The 18300-nt window shown below is 42.6% G+C and overlaps 1 protein-coding gene across 22 annotated transcripts in view; it reads right to left on the reverse strand.

Annotated features, from left to right (window-relative positions):
* The window catches only part of PTK2 (protein tyrosine kinase 2), a 360567-nt gene that overhangs the window by 49957 nt on the left and 292310 nt on the right, over positions 1 to 18300 (reverse strand). For all 22 annotated transcript variants that reach the window (XM_056522839.1, XM_056522834.1, XM_056522836.1 and 19 more), the window contains 2 exons: positions 17187 to 17276; positions 12664 to 12868 (listed from right to left, as the gene is read on the reverse strand). In XM_056522839.1, coding sequence (XP_056378814.1) covers positions 12664 to 12868; positions 17187 to 17276 — 295 coding nt within the window. The remainder of the gene's footprint in view (positions 1 to 12663; positions 12869 to 17186; positions 17277 to 18300) is intronic.

The following is an 18300-nucleotide window of genomic DNA, read 5'->3' on the forward strand; positions in this document are numbered from 1 at the left end:
ACTCCCAACATGCTCGGACAGCCCTTGGCTGTCCGAGCATGCTGTGAGCTGTAGTTTTGCAACAGCTGGAGGCACCCTGCTTGGGAAACACTGTAATACACTGTTACTGACTTGTGAACTGAAAGATCCATCCTGCAAGTGAGAGCATGGATAGGCGACTGCTGCTCCCTTTAAAGGGGCACTCCGATGCAAAACTTTTTTTTTTTTTTTTTTAATCAACTGGTGCCAGAAAGTTAAACAGATTTGTAAATGACTTCTATAAAAAAAATCTTAATCCTTCCAGTACTTATTAGCTGCTGAATACTACAGAGGAAATGCTTTTCTTTTTGGAACACAGAGCTCTCTGCTGACATCACGAGCACAGTGCTCTCTGCTGACACCTCTGTCCATTTTAGGAACTGTCACAGAGCAGCATATGTTTGCTATGGAGACTTTCTCCTACTCTGGACAGTTCTTAAAATGGACAGAGATGTCAGCAGAGAGCACTGTGCTCGTGATGTCAGCAGAGAGCACTGTGTTCCAAAAAGAAAATCATTTCCTCTGTAGTATTCAGCAGCTAATAAGTACTGGAAGGATTAAGATTTTTTAATAGAAGTAATTAGCAAATCTGTAACTTTCTGGCACCAGTTGATGATTTTTATTTTTTATTTCCACCGGAGTACCCCTTTAAACAACACCGCATGCCTAAGATGCCTATGAGACTTCCTAACGGACATACCTGATGTGAAAGGATGTTCAAAAAATTCCATTGACATAAACGGGATTTTTGGACGGCCGTTTTCAGGACTTTTTTCCAGGAGTAATAACGGAGGTTTTTTTTTTTACAGGATGATACCTGTAGTGTGAAAGGGGCCTTACTAATGTTTCTCACAGATGAGGGTTTATTACAAATGTATCCAGTCCAGTGAATCCTAAACAGACTGATACATTTTAATCTGCACTGATACATTGTAGCAAACTAACAGGACAGGAGGGAGATTTCTGCTGCTGGTGTGTTTAGCTTAGGAGGAGATTGTTTGGACTGGAGACATCTCAGCTGTGAGAATTATTACTTCTCTGGAGGTTCATTTTTTTTAAATTCCAGCCTCCGGATGTAAATATGAATGTTTTCTTTCACTGACAGCAAGCAGATATCCTGAACAAAGTGGAGAATTGAAACACAAAGTACATTAGAGAGTTGCAGAACATCTTATTTAAAGGTGTACTCCATTGGAAAACATTTTTTTTTAAATCAACTGGTGCCATAAAAAGTTAAACATATTTGTAAATTACTTCTATAAAAAAAAAATATTAATACTTCCAGTACTTATTAGCTGCTATTTGCTCCACAGGAAGTTCTTTTATTTTTGAATTCCCTTTCTGTCTGATCACAGTGCTCTCTGCTGACACCTCTGTCCATGTCAGGAACTGTCCAGAGTAGGGGGAAAACCCCATAGCAAACATATCCTGCTCTGGACAGTTCCTGATACGGACAGAGGTGTCAGCAGAGAGCACTGTGGTCAGAAAGAAAGGAAATTCAAAAAGAAAAGAACTTCCTGTGGAGCATACAGCAGCTGATAAGTACTAGAAGGATTAAGATTTTTTAATATAAGTAATTTAAAAATGTGTTTAACTTTCTGGCACCAGTTGATAAAAACAAAAAAAAAAAACAAAAAAAAAAAAAAGGTTTCCCAGTGGAGCACTCCTTTTTAAAATCAACTGGTGTCAGAAAGTTAAACAGATTTGTAAATGACTTCTATTAAAAAATCTTAATCCTTCCTGTACTTATTAGCTGCTGAATACTACAGTGGAAATTCTTTTCAGTTTGGAACACAGAGCTCTCTGCTGACATCATGAGCACAGTGCTCTCTGCTGACATCTCTGTCCATTTTAGGAACTGTCCAGAGTAAAAGGAAATCCCCATAGCAAACATATGCTGCTCTGGACAGTTCCTAAAATGGACAGAGATGTCAGCAGAGAGCACTGTGCTCGTGATGTCAGCAGAGAGCTCAGTGTTTCAAAAAGTAAAGAATTTCCGCTGTAGTATTCAGCAGCTAATAGGTACAGGAAGGATTAAGATTTTTTAATAGAAGTAATTTACAAATCTGTTTAACTTTCTGGCACCAGTTGATTTAAAAAAAAAAAAAATAATAATAATTTTTTTAAGATTTTCACCGGAGTACCCCTTTAATAGAACACTGCAGGGATGTATGTTCCCATGATTGATTATCAGGTCACCTTCAAAGTACTACGCTGGTCTGGCGGTCTCGGATACATCATACAGCAGATTGTAAGCGACAAGTGCAGGACCCCCCCCCCTCCCCCCACACCATATAAATAGCGGTTCAGGACGGGGACCCGGAGCCATGGGAGAGCGCTGGCCTCTTTTCTCCAGCTGCTGAATAACTTATCTCCGTCACAGAATAATAGGACCCGGGGCCAAGGAGTCACATTGTGACATTTTCCCAAACGCTGTATTTTTAGCTGTAGACGAGACTCATGTGATGATCGTTTTTTTGGCAAAAAAAAAAGATGCAGGAAAGTAACAGAAAGTAGAGGATATTGCTTCCCCCCCCCCCCCTATAATATGCCAGGAACTAGAATACGTCCATTTATACACCATGCGATAGAATAAACCCCGGAAACCAGAAGTAACACATTCAGATCAATGGATATTAGCTGAATAATACAGCACATGCTATGCGTCCAGCTCACAATGTATAACAGTCCTCGCCTGCGGTTGTGCGGTTCCCGTATCCTTGATCCTGGACACACGGACATTATGGAAAAAAATGCAGGTTGGTTCCAGCAATTGCAAGTAAAATCACAGACTTCTTTAATTCAAGTTGTGCAAACATACAAAAAATTGCAGGACAGCCGTACGGCTGTCCTGCAATTTTTTGTATGTTTGCACAACTTGAATAAAAGATGTCCGTGATTTTACTTGCAATTGCTGGAACCAACCTGCATTTTTTTCCATGATATTAGCCGAGTAGCTGACAAATCCCCCGTGATGCCGCCATTTGTAGCAATTCACCAATAAGTCGATAATCATAGGCACAAGACAGAAAGTGGACGTCACTCATCTGTCCAGAGTGGAATGGAAACATAGTCTTCTCCAATGTATCCTCCCGTATACCCTGCCCCCTATACACCCCTCGAACAGTGCTTAATCCGGTCACGTAATGATGAACTGCTACCTCAAAAATAATGCTCAATCCTGGAACACGATCCAACTGCGGACCAATATATGGAGGGTTATTTAAACCAATTCACCAAAAGATCACCGAGGTGATCCACTAATTCCCTATATTTCCCATATATTTGTTAAAAGGTATAAACTTTATTTCAAAACACCAACAAAAAAGGAGTTAAAAATTGCAGTGTATCTCTCCTCCCGTATTATTAGTAATTATCTGTGCCAACCAGGCATCACCTATTATCTACCTGTGTGTACCTGCAGTGTACACACGGTTGGTGGGGGAGTCCGCACTGTATATTAAAAACCTATCCTATGCCCCCCTCGACATGTTTCGCCGCAGGACGCGGCTTTGTCAAGAGGTTTTAGGGCACTGGAACACCATATTCATTTAATGCGGTCCAACAATTTTACTGTGCCGAGCAAAATTGGTGCTGAAAAAGGCAGCCATATTTCACTAAACAATAGTGCAATACTGTGCTGAATAAATGCTGCCAAACTATGCTGAATAAATGCAACTACACTATACTGATTAAATGCTGCAATGCTGTACTGAATAAATGCCGCCACACTATGTTGAATAAATGCAACGATACTGAATAAATGCCGCCACACTATGTTGAATAAATGCAACGATACTGAATAAATGCTGCAATGCTGTACTGAATAAATGACGCCACACTATGCTGAATATATGCTGCAATAGTGTGCTGAATAAATGCCGCCACACTATGCTGAATATATGCTGCAATAGTGTGCTGAATAAATGCCGCCACACTATGCTGAATAAATGCTGCAATACTGTACTGAATAAATGCTACAATACTGTACTGAAAAAATGCCGCCACACTATACTGAATAAATGCTGCTATACTGTAGTAAGCATTACTGGTGCTGAAAAGGCTGCCATATTTCACTTAACAAATGGTGTAATACTGTACTGAATAAATGCCGCCACACTATGCTGAATGAATGCTATAGTACTGTGCTGAATAAATGCAACTACACTATACTGAATAAATGCTGCAATACTGTACTGAATAAATGCCGCCACACTATGCTGAATATATGCTGCAATACTGTACTGAATAAATGCCGCCACACTATGCTGAATGAATGCTATAGTACTGTGCTGAATAAATGCAACTACACTATACTGAATAAATGCTGCAATACTGTACTGAATAAATGCCGCCACACTATGCTGAATATATGCTGCAATACTGTACTGAATAAATGCTGCCACACTGTGCTGAATATATGCTGCAATACTGTACTGAATAAATGCTGCCACACTATACTGAATATATGCTGCTATACTGTACTGAATATATGCTGCTATACTGTACTGAATATATGCTGCTATACTGTACTGAATATATGCTGCTATACTGTACTGAATAAATGCTGCCACACTGTGCTGAATATATGCTGCTATACTGTACTGAATATATGCTGCCACACTGTGCTGAATATATGCTGCTATACTGTACTGAATATATGCTGCTATACTGTACTGAATATATGCTGCCACACTATGCTGAATATATGCTGCTATACTGTACTGAATAAATGCTGCCACACTGTGCTGAATACACCGGTTTATTCAAGAGCCCATCAAAGTCAGCGGAGCATGAGTCCTATTTGTTAAAAGAGAACGTGTCAACAGAAAATAAATTGTTTAAATCACGTTTGTATGTGTAAATACAATTTTTAAGATGTTTTCTCTAATTTTCCATTTTATAATCTATACCAGTGTTTTCCCATCTAAAGGCTGTCCTGACATGCTGGGAGTTGTAGTTTTACAACAGCTGGAGGCACCCTGGTTAGGAAACAATGATCTATATCATAAATTAATACTAAACTCTTACAATTTCTATTCTAACCACTAAAACTAAGCTAAGACTTCCTGTTGTGTCTGTGATGATAAGGAGGAGGCTGCTGGAAGTAGATCATCAGTGAGAGGTGACACCAGTAGATAAAGACAACAGATGAAGCTCACAGATTCCTTACTGTGGAATGACCGCTAAAGGTCACAGTGAATGCCCGGAAACCTTTCCTGTTGATGTCAATGGGACAGCTTCTGTCTATTATTGCCTATGTCCATGGGGCTCAGAGTAAAATATATATATTTAAATGTTGATAAAAAGCTAAATGGTTGCCCTCATAATTTACAAAACATAAATAAATAAATAAAATCAGAAAATTCAAACAGATAAAAATAATAATAATAAAAAAAAACAACACAAACATATTTTTACATCTAACCAGTAGAAATTGGCAATATATTCCCTTTAACTACCCCCAGCACCCTTGGCATCCACCCCTTGGAGGAAATGTATATAAATCTGTGTAGAGAAGGAGTGGTGCAAGGACACATTTTTTAATAAAAGTAATTTACAAATCTGTTTAAGTTTCTGGCACCAGTTGATTTAAAAAAAATAAATAAAAATGTTTTCCACTGGAGTACCCCTTTAATTTCCTTCTGGGATGGTGCTTGGAACCCACAGTCAACCTGAAAAAGAGGAGCTGCAGTTTCAAGCAAAAGGACAGCATGAGAAACTGAAGACACAAGGTAGGTGATTCCAGACTACATCAGATAATGCAGCTGAGCTGGAGTCCCTGATAATTGCTGCATAAGGATTTACTAAAACTAACTCAGATTATATTCCATAACTCCTCCCAACACCCCTCCTGCCCGTAGAAAAAAAAAAAATTCTGATCTTAAACAAAGCTGTGTATCATACCTTTCCCCTTGTTCACATTGTGTGAGCTCCCAGCAGGAGAAAGTGGGCGTTCCCCAGCAGGAGTGATGTCACCGAAGCCATGCCCCACATGCACTTCCTGTGTTTGGTCTCTGCCAGGTCAGGAGGAAACCAAACTGTATGACTTGTGCAGGAAACAGAACAGAGCCACCTAGTGGCCGTTATTTCATTCACATTAAAAAACATATAAAAGGTTGACAATTTTAATAGCAAGTAAATAGCAAAGAGTCTTTTATATACATAAGGACCAATATATTAAAAGTTTAGTTTGGTGACGGGTTCTCTTTAAGAAGAGCCGAAGGGTCAAGTATAGGGGCAGCATCACAAGGCTCAGATGAGACTAGGTGTATAGAGCTGTACAGTACAAAGCATGGGACGGCAGCTGAAGGCTCAGATTAGACAAGAGGAGGATTCCAGACTACATCAGACAATGCAGCTGAGCTGAAGTCATTGGTGATAGTGCTGGGCGGTAAGACCAAAAAATGGATATCACGGTATTTTTCCAAATTATGGCAGTTTCACAGCATTTAACGGTATTTTTTTCCACTCATTCCCAACCCCAGAAGCCCCATCTCCTAGATGAGACCAGCTTCTATAGCAGTGTTTCCCAACCAGTAGGCTTCCGGCTGATGCAAAGCTACAACTCCCAGCATGCCCGGACAGCCAACTGCTGGGAGTTGTAGCTTTGCAACAGCTGGAGGCATGCTTGTTGGGAAACACTAAAACTCTTCAGCTATAAGCAGCAGACCCCCTTAACCTGTTCAGGACGCCGGGCGTATGCATACGCCCTGCATCCCGAGTCCATAAGGATGTGGGGCGTATGCATACGCGCGTGGGAATTCCGGTCCCCGCCGCTAGCCGGTTGGGGATCGGACCGGAATGCCTGCTGAAATCATTCAGCAGGCATCCCAGCACATCGCCCAGGGGGGTCCTGAGGCCCCCCCCCCCCCCATGTCGGCGATCGCAGAAAATCGCATGTCAATTCAGACATGCGATTTTCTGCTATTCCGGGCTGATCGGGTCTCTGGTGACCCGATCACCCGGAAAATAGCGATGATCAGAGCTGTCAGGGACAGCCCCGATCATCCTGAGGGATAGGAGTGAGGTCGCAGTACTGCGATCTCCTCCTATCCCCTGCCATTGGTCAGAACTGATTCTGACCAATGACAGAGCAGGACAGTGGGTTGCCATGGCAACCACCATCCTGCCCACCCCTGGATGTCGAGGGGGAACATGGACAGAAGATGGAGGCCGGTACCTGCAGGAGAAGATGCCTGGGGAGCCCCGATCTTCGCTGGAGACGGCCAGATCCTGGCTCAGGTAGGGAATCGATGGGGGGGGGGGGGGGGGGGTCGAAGGCCAAACTGCAACTTCCAGCATGCCCAGACAGCCTTTGGCTGTCTGGGCATGCTGGGAGTTGTAGTTTTGCAACATCTGGAGGGTCACAGTTTGGAGACCACAGTTACAGTGGTGCCCAAACGGTAGCCCTCCAGATGTTGCCAAACTACAACTCTCAACATGCCTGGACTGCCCAGACATGCTGGGAGTTGTAGTTCTGTAACATCTGTCCCTTCAGATTTAGCAATTTTCATGACATTTTTGAAAATTGCTGCTCTACTTTGAAGCCCTCTAATTTTTTCAAAAAGCAAAAATATGTCCATTTTATGATGCCAACATAAAGTGGACATATTGTGTTTGTGAAGAAAAATAACATTTATTTGGAATATCCATTTTCCTTACAAGCAGAGAGCTTCAAAGTTAGAAAAATGCAAAATGTTCAAAATTTTCATGAAATTTTGGTGATTTTTCACCAAAAAAGGATGCAAGTAACGCAGAAAATTTACCACCAAAATAAAGTAGAATATGTCACGAAAAAACAATCTCAGAATCAGAATATTCGGTAAAAGCATTTTTGCGTTATTAATTTGTAAAGCGACGGTGGTCAGAATTGCGAAAAAGGGCTCAGTCCTTAAGGGGTTAAAGGGGTACTCTGGTGGAAATTCTTTTTTTTAAATTAACTGGTTCCAGAAAGTTAAACATATTTGTAAATTACTTCCATTAAAATATCTTAATCCTTCCAGTACTTATCAGCTGCTGAAATAAAGTTGAATTTCTTTCTGGAATTCTTTTCTGTCTGACCACAGTGCTCTCTACTGACACCTCTTTCCATGTCAGGAACTGTCCAGAGCAGGAACAAATCCCCATAGCAAACCTCTCCTGCTCTAGACAGTTCCTGATATGGACAGAGGTGGAAGCAGAGAGCACCATGATTAGACTGAAAAGAACTACACAACTTCTGGTGAAGCATACAGCAGCTGATAAGTACTGGAAGGATTACGATTTTTAAATAGAAGTAATTTACAAATCTGTATAACTTTGTGGCACCAGTTTATTAAAAAAAAAAATTTTTTTCCACCGGAGTATCTCTTTAAAGACAAGTCCCTGTATGGAACATGTCACTATTGTACAATCTTGTCCGCTGCCTCCGAATACGTGGAATGTCTCAGAAGTGTTTATCCGTGAACCCGGACGGCTGCGCTAATTGACAGGAAACAGAACAAGTGGATCTTCAGGCAAGATTCCTCCCGAAATCCTACAAGAGGCCTCATTCATGGGCGGACAGCGGACCCCCAGAGAAAGGGTACGACAGCACAAGACGCTCATTGATCCCCGCAAGCGATAACTTTCATGTGGACAAGTGAAGACGAGCCAAGTCACGGGTTCCACTTCTATCGGATTAGTTGAGACTTTAAATTTGCAGATTCGGTTTTATTAAAATAGAATTAAATCTTAGACACTTTGGATTTATCTTGGAAATTCAATGTACTGTCCTGATAAATACACTGCCCTACCCTCACATCCCGTCTACACAACGCGAGGCTGGGGAGGTGACCGAACCACTGGTGTGACCCAAATGCAGACGTGGCAGAGCTGAACTACACATGTAGACATTCAGAACGTGGTGCTAAAAAACAACCACTTTTCACGCAGATCAGATCACCGCTGGGGCAACAGATATCTGTCTACTAAAAGATCAACGTAACACTTCAAAATAATTACAATAAAAATAAATAAAAATAAAACTTTAAAGGGGTATTCCGCTGGAAAACATTTTTTTCTTAAATCAACTCGTGCCAGAAAGTTGAACAGATTTGTAAATTATGCCAAATTCTAAGATAGAAATGTAGGGAGAGCACACATGGACGTATATCACCTATGACGTATATAGCAGGGTTCTCCGATAAAAGTCTCCTGCGGGGTGCACGGACACAGATATGAAGCATCCAATAGAACAACAAAAAGAAACGTAGGTGCACTCACCGCAAAGTCTAGACTGTCACATGTGGGTGTCGGGTGGTCGGGCCATGGCATAGGCGCTGGTATCTTGTGGCGCTCAGAGGCTACGCCGGCAGTTTCGCACGTAAGTGCGTGCTTCTTCCGGCCTCGTGAGGCCGGAAGAAGCACACACTTACGTGCGAAACTGCCGGCGTAGCCTCTGAGCGCCGCAAGAAACCAGCGCCTATGCCGTGGCCCGGCCACCCGACACCCACGTGACAGAACAACAAAAAGAAACGTAGGTGCACTCACCGCAAAGTTAAACCTGTCACATGTGGGTGTCCGGTGGCCGGGTCACGGCATAGGCGCTTGAAGAAGCACGCACTTACGTGCGAAACTGCCGGCGTAGCCTCTGAGCGCCGCAAGAAACCAGCGCCTATGCCGTGGCCCGGCCACCCGACACCCACGTGACAGAACAACAAAAAGAAACGTAGGTGCACTCACCGCAAAGTTAAACCTGTCACATGTGGGTGTCCGGGTCACGGCATAGGCGCTGGTTTCTTGTGGCGCTCAGAGGCTACGCCGGCAGTTTCGCACGTAAGTGCGTGCTTCTTCAAGCGCCTATGCCGTGACCCGGCCACCCGACACCCACATGTGACAGGTTTAACGTTGCGGTGAGTGCACCTACGTTTCTTTTTGCTGTTCTATCAGATTTGTAAATTACTTCAATTTAAAAAACTTAATATTTCTAGTACTTATAAGCTTCTGGATGCTACACCAGAACTTATTTTCTTTTTGAATTTCCTTTCTGTCTGACCACAGTGCTCCCTGCCGACACCTCTGTCCATGTCAGGAACTGTCCAGAGTACAGGCAAATCCCCATAGCAAACTTATCCTGCTCTGGACAGTTCCTGACATGGACAGAGGTGTCAGCAGAGAGCACTGTGGTCAGACAGAAAGGAAATTCAAAAAGAAACAAACTTCTTGTGTATCATACAGAAGCTTATAAGTACTAGAAGGGTTAAGAATTTTTTATAGAAATAATTTACAAATCTGTTTAACTTTCTGTCATCAGTTGAGTTAAAAAAATAAATTAAAAAAATAAAGTTTTTCAGTGGAGTACCCCTTTAATCTCTTTAGGTGAATACAAACTATTGCTCCCCGTTATCAGTCACATGGATGAAAAAGAGCCACTTTAGTGTTGTTTAAAAAATAAATCATTCATTCTGTCTGCAATGATAAGGATGTGGCAGATGGAAAGTTGACATCAGTGAATAAAGTAGACAATAGATGATGCTCACAGATCAGCCTCCCCCTCCTTGTGGAATGACCTCTGCAAAGGCAAGAGCATGACCAGTAATGTTTCCCATTTCATGTGAATGGGATAGCTCATGTCTATTGTTGCCTATGTCCACGGTGCTTGCCGTAAAGCATCTCTCTACATGCTGGTAAAAACAGCTCAGGCAAGATGGCTGCTTACAGAATAATGGACAAAAAAAAATACAATAAAAAAAATTACAATAAGTTCTAAAAAAAAATAAAAACATTTCTAATCAATAAAAACACAAATCTAGGTGATACATTACCTTATAAAAAAAATCCCCTAGTTCACACGTGCATTGCCCATCTGCTCATCCCTCACATAACATCTGTCTGCCATGAGATTTATTGCTCGGCTTGTAAATATTTAACACCGCACCAGCGAGGAATAAAAGACAGGGAAACGCAGAATAAACCTTCACCATTCAGCAGCGCTCGCCTTGTTTACATCTCAACCCCATAGGTGTGAAGTGAATAGCTATATATGGCCGTACGCGGCAGCTGGATGTAAAACAGAGGGAGGTGAATCATAGGATGAACGATTATTATTACCGTGAAATACCACAAACTGCTCCGCTGGTTATAGGGGGGGGTTCAGCTCAAAGTTTGGCAACTACCTAATACAGTGACCCCTCGACCTACGATGGCCCCGACATACGATCATTTCAGCATACGATCACTCTCAGAGGCCAAGCGCAGATCCTTCCTAATCATGTCCATTACTGTCTGCCAGGTACATACTAAAATCACCTTATGGTGGAGAACCCCTTTAAGGTACAAGCAGGTTTTATTTTCGCCTTTTTTGCACCTTTTGGTTTACACATTTCTGCTGCAATCCATTGATTTTGCCAATACACATGATATGGACGGGTTTTATGAACTGCTCCTTCTTATGAAAAGGCGCAAAAAAAGCCACAAAGCCACTCAAAAGTCTCTAAACTACACCAGCCCAGACTTAGCTTTTTGGTGTATGTGAAGAGAGAAATTTCAGAAAATGTGACCTGCACAAAATTTATGAAACTCTCTGCGATTATTTAATAAATCTGGTGCTCCTACACATCACCAGCACAAATAAAAGGCGTAGACAAAGGCTTCACTTACACTACAATGATAAATGCCGGCCATAAAGTCTATTAGGAAATTGTACAACTTTTTTATAGAAGGAAAAAGCTTTATTTGTTCTAAGTAGAAAAAACCTGTAAAGAAATATTTTTCTGCCCTGCAAATCTTACAAAACTTTAAAGGGGTACTCCGCCCCTAGACTTCTTATCGAAAGGATAGGGGATAAGATGTCAGATCGCAGGGGTCCCGCCACTGTGGACCCCCGGGATCTCGGCTGCAGCACCCACCAGTTGCGGCTTCCGGCAGCGCTGGAGGCTCTCATCCTAACGCCTCACAACCACGGTGACAGGAGATCGTGGCGTCACGACTCCGCCCCCGTGTGACGTCACGTCCGCCCCCCCTCAATGCAAGTCTATGGGAGGGGGCGTGACTTCTGTCACGCCCCCTCCCATAGACTTGCATTGAGGGGCGGGGCGTGATGTCACACGGGGGCGGAGTTGTGACATCACGATCTCACGTCACCGTGGTCGGGAGCCGAAGCCTCCAGCGTTTCCGGAAGCCGCAACAGGTGGGTGCTGCAACTGAGATCCCGGGGGGTCCCCTTTCGATAGGGGATAAGAAGTCTAGGGGGCGGAGTACCAAGCGGAAAATCAAACATGACAGCGGGCTAACGTCACAAGAGTGCAATAAAGTTTTGTTAGTTTAAAGGGGTTCACCGCTGCTCAACGTTTGGAACAAACTGTTCCAAACTCTGGAGTCGGGAGCTCGTGACGTCATAGCCCCGCCCCCTCATGATGTCACGCCCTGCCGCCTCAATGCAAGTCTGTCACGCCCCCTCCCATAGACTTGCATTGAGGGGGCGGGGCGTGACATCACGAGGGGGCATGGCTATGGAGTCACGAGCTCCCGGCGCCGGTTCCAGCGTTCCGAACAGTTTGTTCCAAACGCTGACAGTTCCAAACAGCGGAGTACCCCTTTAAACGAACAAAACTTTATCGCACTCTTGTGACATTAGCCCGCTGTCATGTTTGATTCTGTTGATAAACATGGGGATTCTCTTACCTTAGTTGTGCTTTGAGCTCCGTAAACCGCGGCCTCCTGCTAGGATCATACGCCCAGCATTTTGTCATAAGGCTATAGAGTGTTGGGGGGCAGTTGGGTGGCATGGGCAGGCGTTCACCATTCTCTATCCTGCCAATCACATCATTATTCTTCACACCCTGGAAAGGCTTCACTCCGTACATTAAGATCTCCCACATACAAACACCTGGAAAGACAAGAAGAAAGAAAAATCAGCAAAATACCCAAAAGCTGTCAGGTCTGATGATCCACAGAAAACTCCGGAATCTATGAGATTGGACAGGTGCCAGATGGTCAGATATTATGGCTAGTTATAGCAAACTAAATGTTTCCTTTTAAGGCTGCGTTCACACGGCTGTCTGGACCCGTCCCGTTCTTCTCCCGTCAAAGATAAAAAACGGACTTTAAAAAACCTGACAATAACGGATGCAAACTGATGTTATCCGTTTGTATCCGTTTTCTTTTTTTTCAGTTAATAAACGAAAATTTTTTTTTTTTGTTCTGAGCATGCTCAAAAGTAAAAACTGATCAAAAAACGGATGCAAACTGATGACATTAAAGGCTCATCCGTTTTCCATAGACTTCAATGTAAAATTTACTGTATCCGTTTTTTCTTCCGTTTTTTGGACGGAAGAAAAAATACTGCATGTGGCAATTTTTCTGCCGTAAAAAAAAAAAAAAACGAAATGAGTGCAGACGGGTGCAAACTGATTGTAAAAAAATCCCATTGACATGAATGGGATTTTTTTTTAAAACCGTTTTGAATCAGTTTACAGCCTGCAAAAAAGGAAACAAAAAACGGTGATAATACAACGGGGGACAGAGGGCCGTGTGAACGCACCCTAAAAGGTAAAACCAGAAAATAAGCTTGCAACAAGCTTACAAATGTCTACAACAACGTATCAGCCTGTTTAGCTCACAGGATTGCTTAGGGTGCATTTACATCACGATTTTACCATCCTACTACTTCTCACGATTTTTTACTTTGAAATCGTACAAATCTGCGCGCCAAGTCGTATCCATTGACCTCCATTCATTGATAGACAACAAATGCATCAGTTTTGATCTGCATCCGATTTTTAAAGGAGTATTTCAGGAAAAAAAAAAAAATTTTATATCAACTGGCTCCAGAAAGTTAAACAGATTTGTAAATTACTTCTATTAAAAAATCTTAATCCTTTCAACAATTATCAGCTGCTAAAGTTGAGTTGTTGTTTTCTGTCTTGCCGTAGTGCTCTCTGCTGACACCTCTGCTCGTCTCGGGAACTGCACAGAGTAGAAGAGGTTTGCTATGGGGTTTTGCTTCTATACTGGGCAGTTCCCGAGACAGGTGTCATCAGAGAGCACTTAGACAGAAGAGAACAACTCAACTTCAGCAGCTCATAAGTACTGAAAGGATTAAGATTTTTTAATAGAAGTAATTTACAAATCTGTTTAACTTTCTGGAGCCAGTTGATATATATATATCTATATAAAAAGTTTTTATCCTGGATAACCCCTTAAAGATCGGAGGTAAAATCATGGTTGACCACGATTTTTCATCCAGATTCAAATTCGGATCGAAATAGTGTCCGATTTTTTTTATTACTGATGTCTATGCAAATCGCATGGAATTATTCGCACACAACTTTTTTGTTGTGCGCATGCGCAGTAGCCTTCACAACACATACACTTTATATATATTTATATATAAACATTTTATTGCCATTGGCATACATATTAATTTTAAAAACAGGATCAGATTTTTATTGAAAATCGGATGGAATTTTCATCTGTACGATTTTTGGATACAATTTTAAAATCGGACAGCAAAGAAACTTTTACATACGATTATATACGATTTTTTTGCAATCCGATCTCATCCATTATCGGATGGTTAAATCGTGATGTGAACCTAGCCTTAGACTGGATGGAACATGTAACAGACCCTCAGCTGTGAGAAGTGTTATGTCTGTACAAGGATGTTCATATTCAGTGACAGCAAGGACAAATGTTAAAGGGGCACTCCACTGGTCAGCGTTCGCAACTAAATGTTCTGAACGCTGTTTTCGCGCTGCGGGGATCGGCCACGCCTCTCATTAAGTCACGACCACGCCCCCTCAATGCAAGTCTATGGGAGGGAGCGTGACAACGTCACGCCCCCTCCCATAGACTTGCATTGAGAGGGCGTGGCCGTGACATCACAAGGGGCGTGGCCAACCCCCCCTCATCGCGATAACAACAGCGTTCGGACATTTAGTTCCGAACGCTGGCCAGTGGAGTACCCCTTTAAATGAAGTGGAACTAAAAACACAAGTTACAAAGTTGCAAAACCTATTATTCGGGCATGCTGGGAGTTGTGGTTTCAGAACGGGTTGCAGACTGCTATACTGCAACTAACGGCAGGGATTTTTCTCACAGAGAATAACACTTTCTCCATAAAAGGCGACTTATGCAGAGCGGTAAACAAGAAAGGGGAATCCGGCCTCCCAGTAACAGAGTCCTGTCATCTGTTGGCACCGGCCACGTTCACAAAGAGACGGCAGAGACTTAATTTATTGAGGATCGCCCTACAAAAGCATAATCATCCGCCCAGCTGAGGGGGAGAGGAGAAATTCATCCTCTGACCCAGTTATTGCCAAACGGAGGCGACACGGATTTGCGCCAATAAAAAGACTACAACCCCTGGTGCCAAAAATGCTATAAAGAGCCAAGAAACACAAGATCTAAATACTGTATACAACCCTATTACATATCCACTGCAAAAAAACAGTGGTCTCCAACCTGTGGCTGCGAACACTGGGCATGCTGGGAGTAGAGGTTTCTGAACACATGGAGACCATGTTGAAGGGATTTTACAAAGTTTTAACCACTTCTCGCTATCGGACGTACGCATATGTCCTGATCTCTTGCTGAGCGCAACCCAGCTGGGATGGATCATCTCAGCAGTGTTAACTTAAAGGGGTATTACAGGAAAAAAATTATTTTTTATATCTCAACAGGCTCCAGAAAGTTAAACAGATTTGTAAATGACTTCTGTTAAAAAATCTTAATCCTTCCAATAATTATCAGCTGCTGAAGTTGAGTTGTTCTTTTCTCTCTGGCAACAGTGCTCTCTGCTGACACCTCTGCTTGTCTCGGGAACTGCACAGAGTAGAAGAGGTTTGCTATGGGGATTTGATTCTATGCTGGACAGTTCCTGAGACAGGTGTCATCAGAGAGCACTTGAAAAAAAACGAACAACTCAACTTCAGCAGCTCATAAGTACTAAAAGGTTTAAGATTTTTTTTAATAGAAGTCATTTACAAATCTGTTTAACTTTCTGGAGCCAGTTGATATATATATATATAAAAAAAAGTTTTTTCCTTTATAACCCCTTTAAAGATGCTGTGGTCAGTACGGACTACCGCATCTATAGGATTGACAGGGGGAGAGTGCTCCCCTGTAACCCATTGGCGACCCTGTGATACGATGGCAGGGTCCTGATGGTTGTCATGGCAGCAGGAGGCCAGATGATAGTCTCCCGTCTGCCAAGTACAGAAGCTTTTGAGGTCCAGGCATAATACTGAAAGCTATACAATGCTGCAGTATAGCAAAAAGAAAAAAGGATAAGAATAAATTGTAAAATTTGAACAATATTTTGAGTTTTATGCCTAAAAAACGCTGCATGTATCAACAAAAATTAACCACTGATATGACTTAAAATAGATCGCGAAAAAAAAAAAAAAAAAAAGGGCCGTCATGAAGGTAAAAACAGGCAACATATTTAACTCCTTGCGTCCTGGTACTTATGGAAAATGGGCGGTCCCGTTACCAGGGTTTAAAATGCTTTCACAAGCAGAGAACGCTTCAAACCCGGTGGGTCCTGGTTGCTATGAGCAGCAAGGACCCACGGTTAATGCCGGGCATCGCCGATCGGGCCATTGCCAAGCAATAACCCTTTAGACGCAGGGGTGAGGGGTTAACAGTGCTGGTTAGCTCAGGGCAACTGACCGGGGACAAAAAAAAAATTAAAAATTAAATTAAAGGGGTACTCCACTGGAAAACATTTTTTTTTTTTTTTTTATCAACTGATGCCAGAAAGTAAAAAAGATTTGTAAATTACTTCTATTTAAAAATCTAAATCCTTCCAGTACTTATCAGCTGCTGTATGCTCCACTGGAAGGTCTTTTCTTTTTGAATTTACTTTCTGCTTGACCACAGTGCTCTCTGCTGACACCTCTGTCCATGTCAGGAACTGTCCAGAGCAGGAGAGGTTTGCTATGGGGATTTACTCCTGCTCTGGACAGTTCCTAAAATGTACTCGTAGCACCCTCCGATGGGAAAGACCACTGCTACTCATAATTGCGAGTTCCTGACCACCGACAGGCATTGTGTGCTAGGCATGCTGAGAAGTTCTGGCAAGCTAGCCTGGCAGCGGCTCTTTGCATAAAGGTGGCGCACGCTCACTGTAACATTATGCATTCAAGTTCCCATAATTGATCCTCTTTAATGACACAAGACATTTTCTTACGGAAATTACTCACCAAACATCCACACGTCACTCGCTGAGGTAAAGCGCCGGAAGTTTATGGACTCGGGAGCCATCCATTTGATAGGCAGTTTACCTTTGGAAGCTGCACAAAGAGGAAAAACACTCAGGTTAGTATCAGAACTGGAAAAATAGATAAGCAGAAAAAATTCTAAATACGAACCACATCTCCTTATATCTAGAGGGTCCTGGTTCTTATTTAGGAAATCCAGGTGATGAAGGGAGGCGTATAGCCAGCGCTCCATGGGAAAGTAGAACGCAGAACAGCTTTAAAAGGAAGAACATTTACTGTCTCCCGCCATTAGGTGTCAGTAGTCAAACAGTTTACCAACCAGTGTGCCTCCAGCAGTTGTAAAACTACAACTCCCAGCATACCTGGACAGCCTTTGGTTGTCCAGGCATGCTTGGACTTTTAGTTTTGGAACAGTTTAATGCACCCAGGAAACACAGCTTTAGAGGAAAGTTAGTTTGCATCTCTATACAGAATCGGTTCGGTTAAGGGGTTATCCAGGATTATGAAAAACAAATCTGCTTTCTGACAGAAACAGTGCCACACTTGTTCTCAGGTTGCATGTGGTATTACAACTCTGTTCCTTTAACGTTAATGTAATAAAAGCAGCAACACCACACCAAAACTGGAAAAATTTAAAATAGATTTGTATGGGGGGGCCTTTCCTTGGGGTCCCTCGCTCCTCCTCTCTTCTCCCTATTTCTGAGATAATGGAGCAGGCTTTGCTTGAGACTAGGGGACTAGAAGGAGCTGCAGGCACTGGGGTGGGTAAGTGTCCATATCATTTTTTACATTTTTTAAATTTATTTAAATAAATTTTATATTTTTAAGCAGCAACTACCCCTATGGTAATTTTGGTCCTTGTCGCTCGCCAGGCGGGGATCGGACCAGGATGCATGCTGAAATCATTGACCCGATAAAGAAGGATGATCAGCGGTGCAATATACACAACCAATCATCCTCCGTACTGTCCTGGGAGGTGGCAGTGTAGCCAATCCCCCCTCCAGGGCAGCTGTGATTGGGCGGTCGTAGTGACTGCACCAATCACAGTATATGGGGATGGGGGAGGAGAGCAGAAGCTTGTTGCTCCACTCAGCAC

Source organism: Hyla sarda, chromosome 5 (genome assembly GCF_029499605.1).
Source record: "Hyla sarda isolate aHylSar1 chromosome 5, aHylSar1.hap1, whole genome shotgun sequence".
Lineage (NCBI taxonomy): Eukaryota > Metazoa > Chordata > Amphibia > Anura > Hylidae > Hyla > Hyla sarda.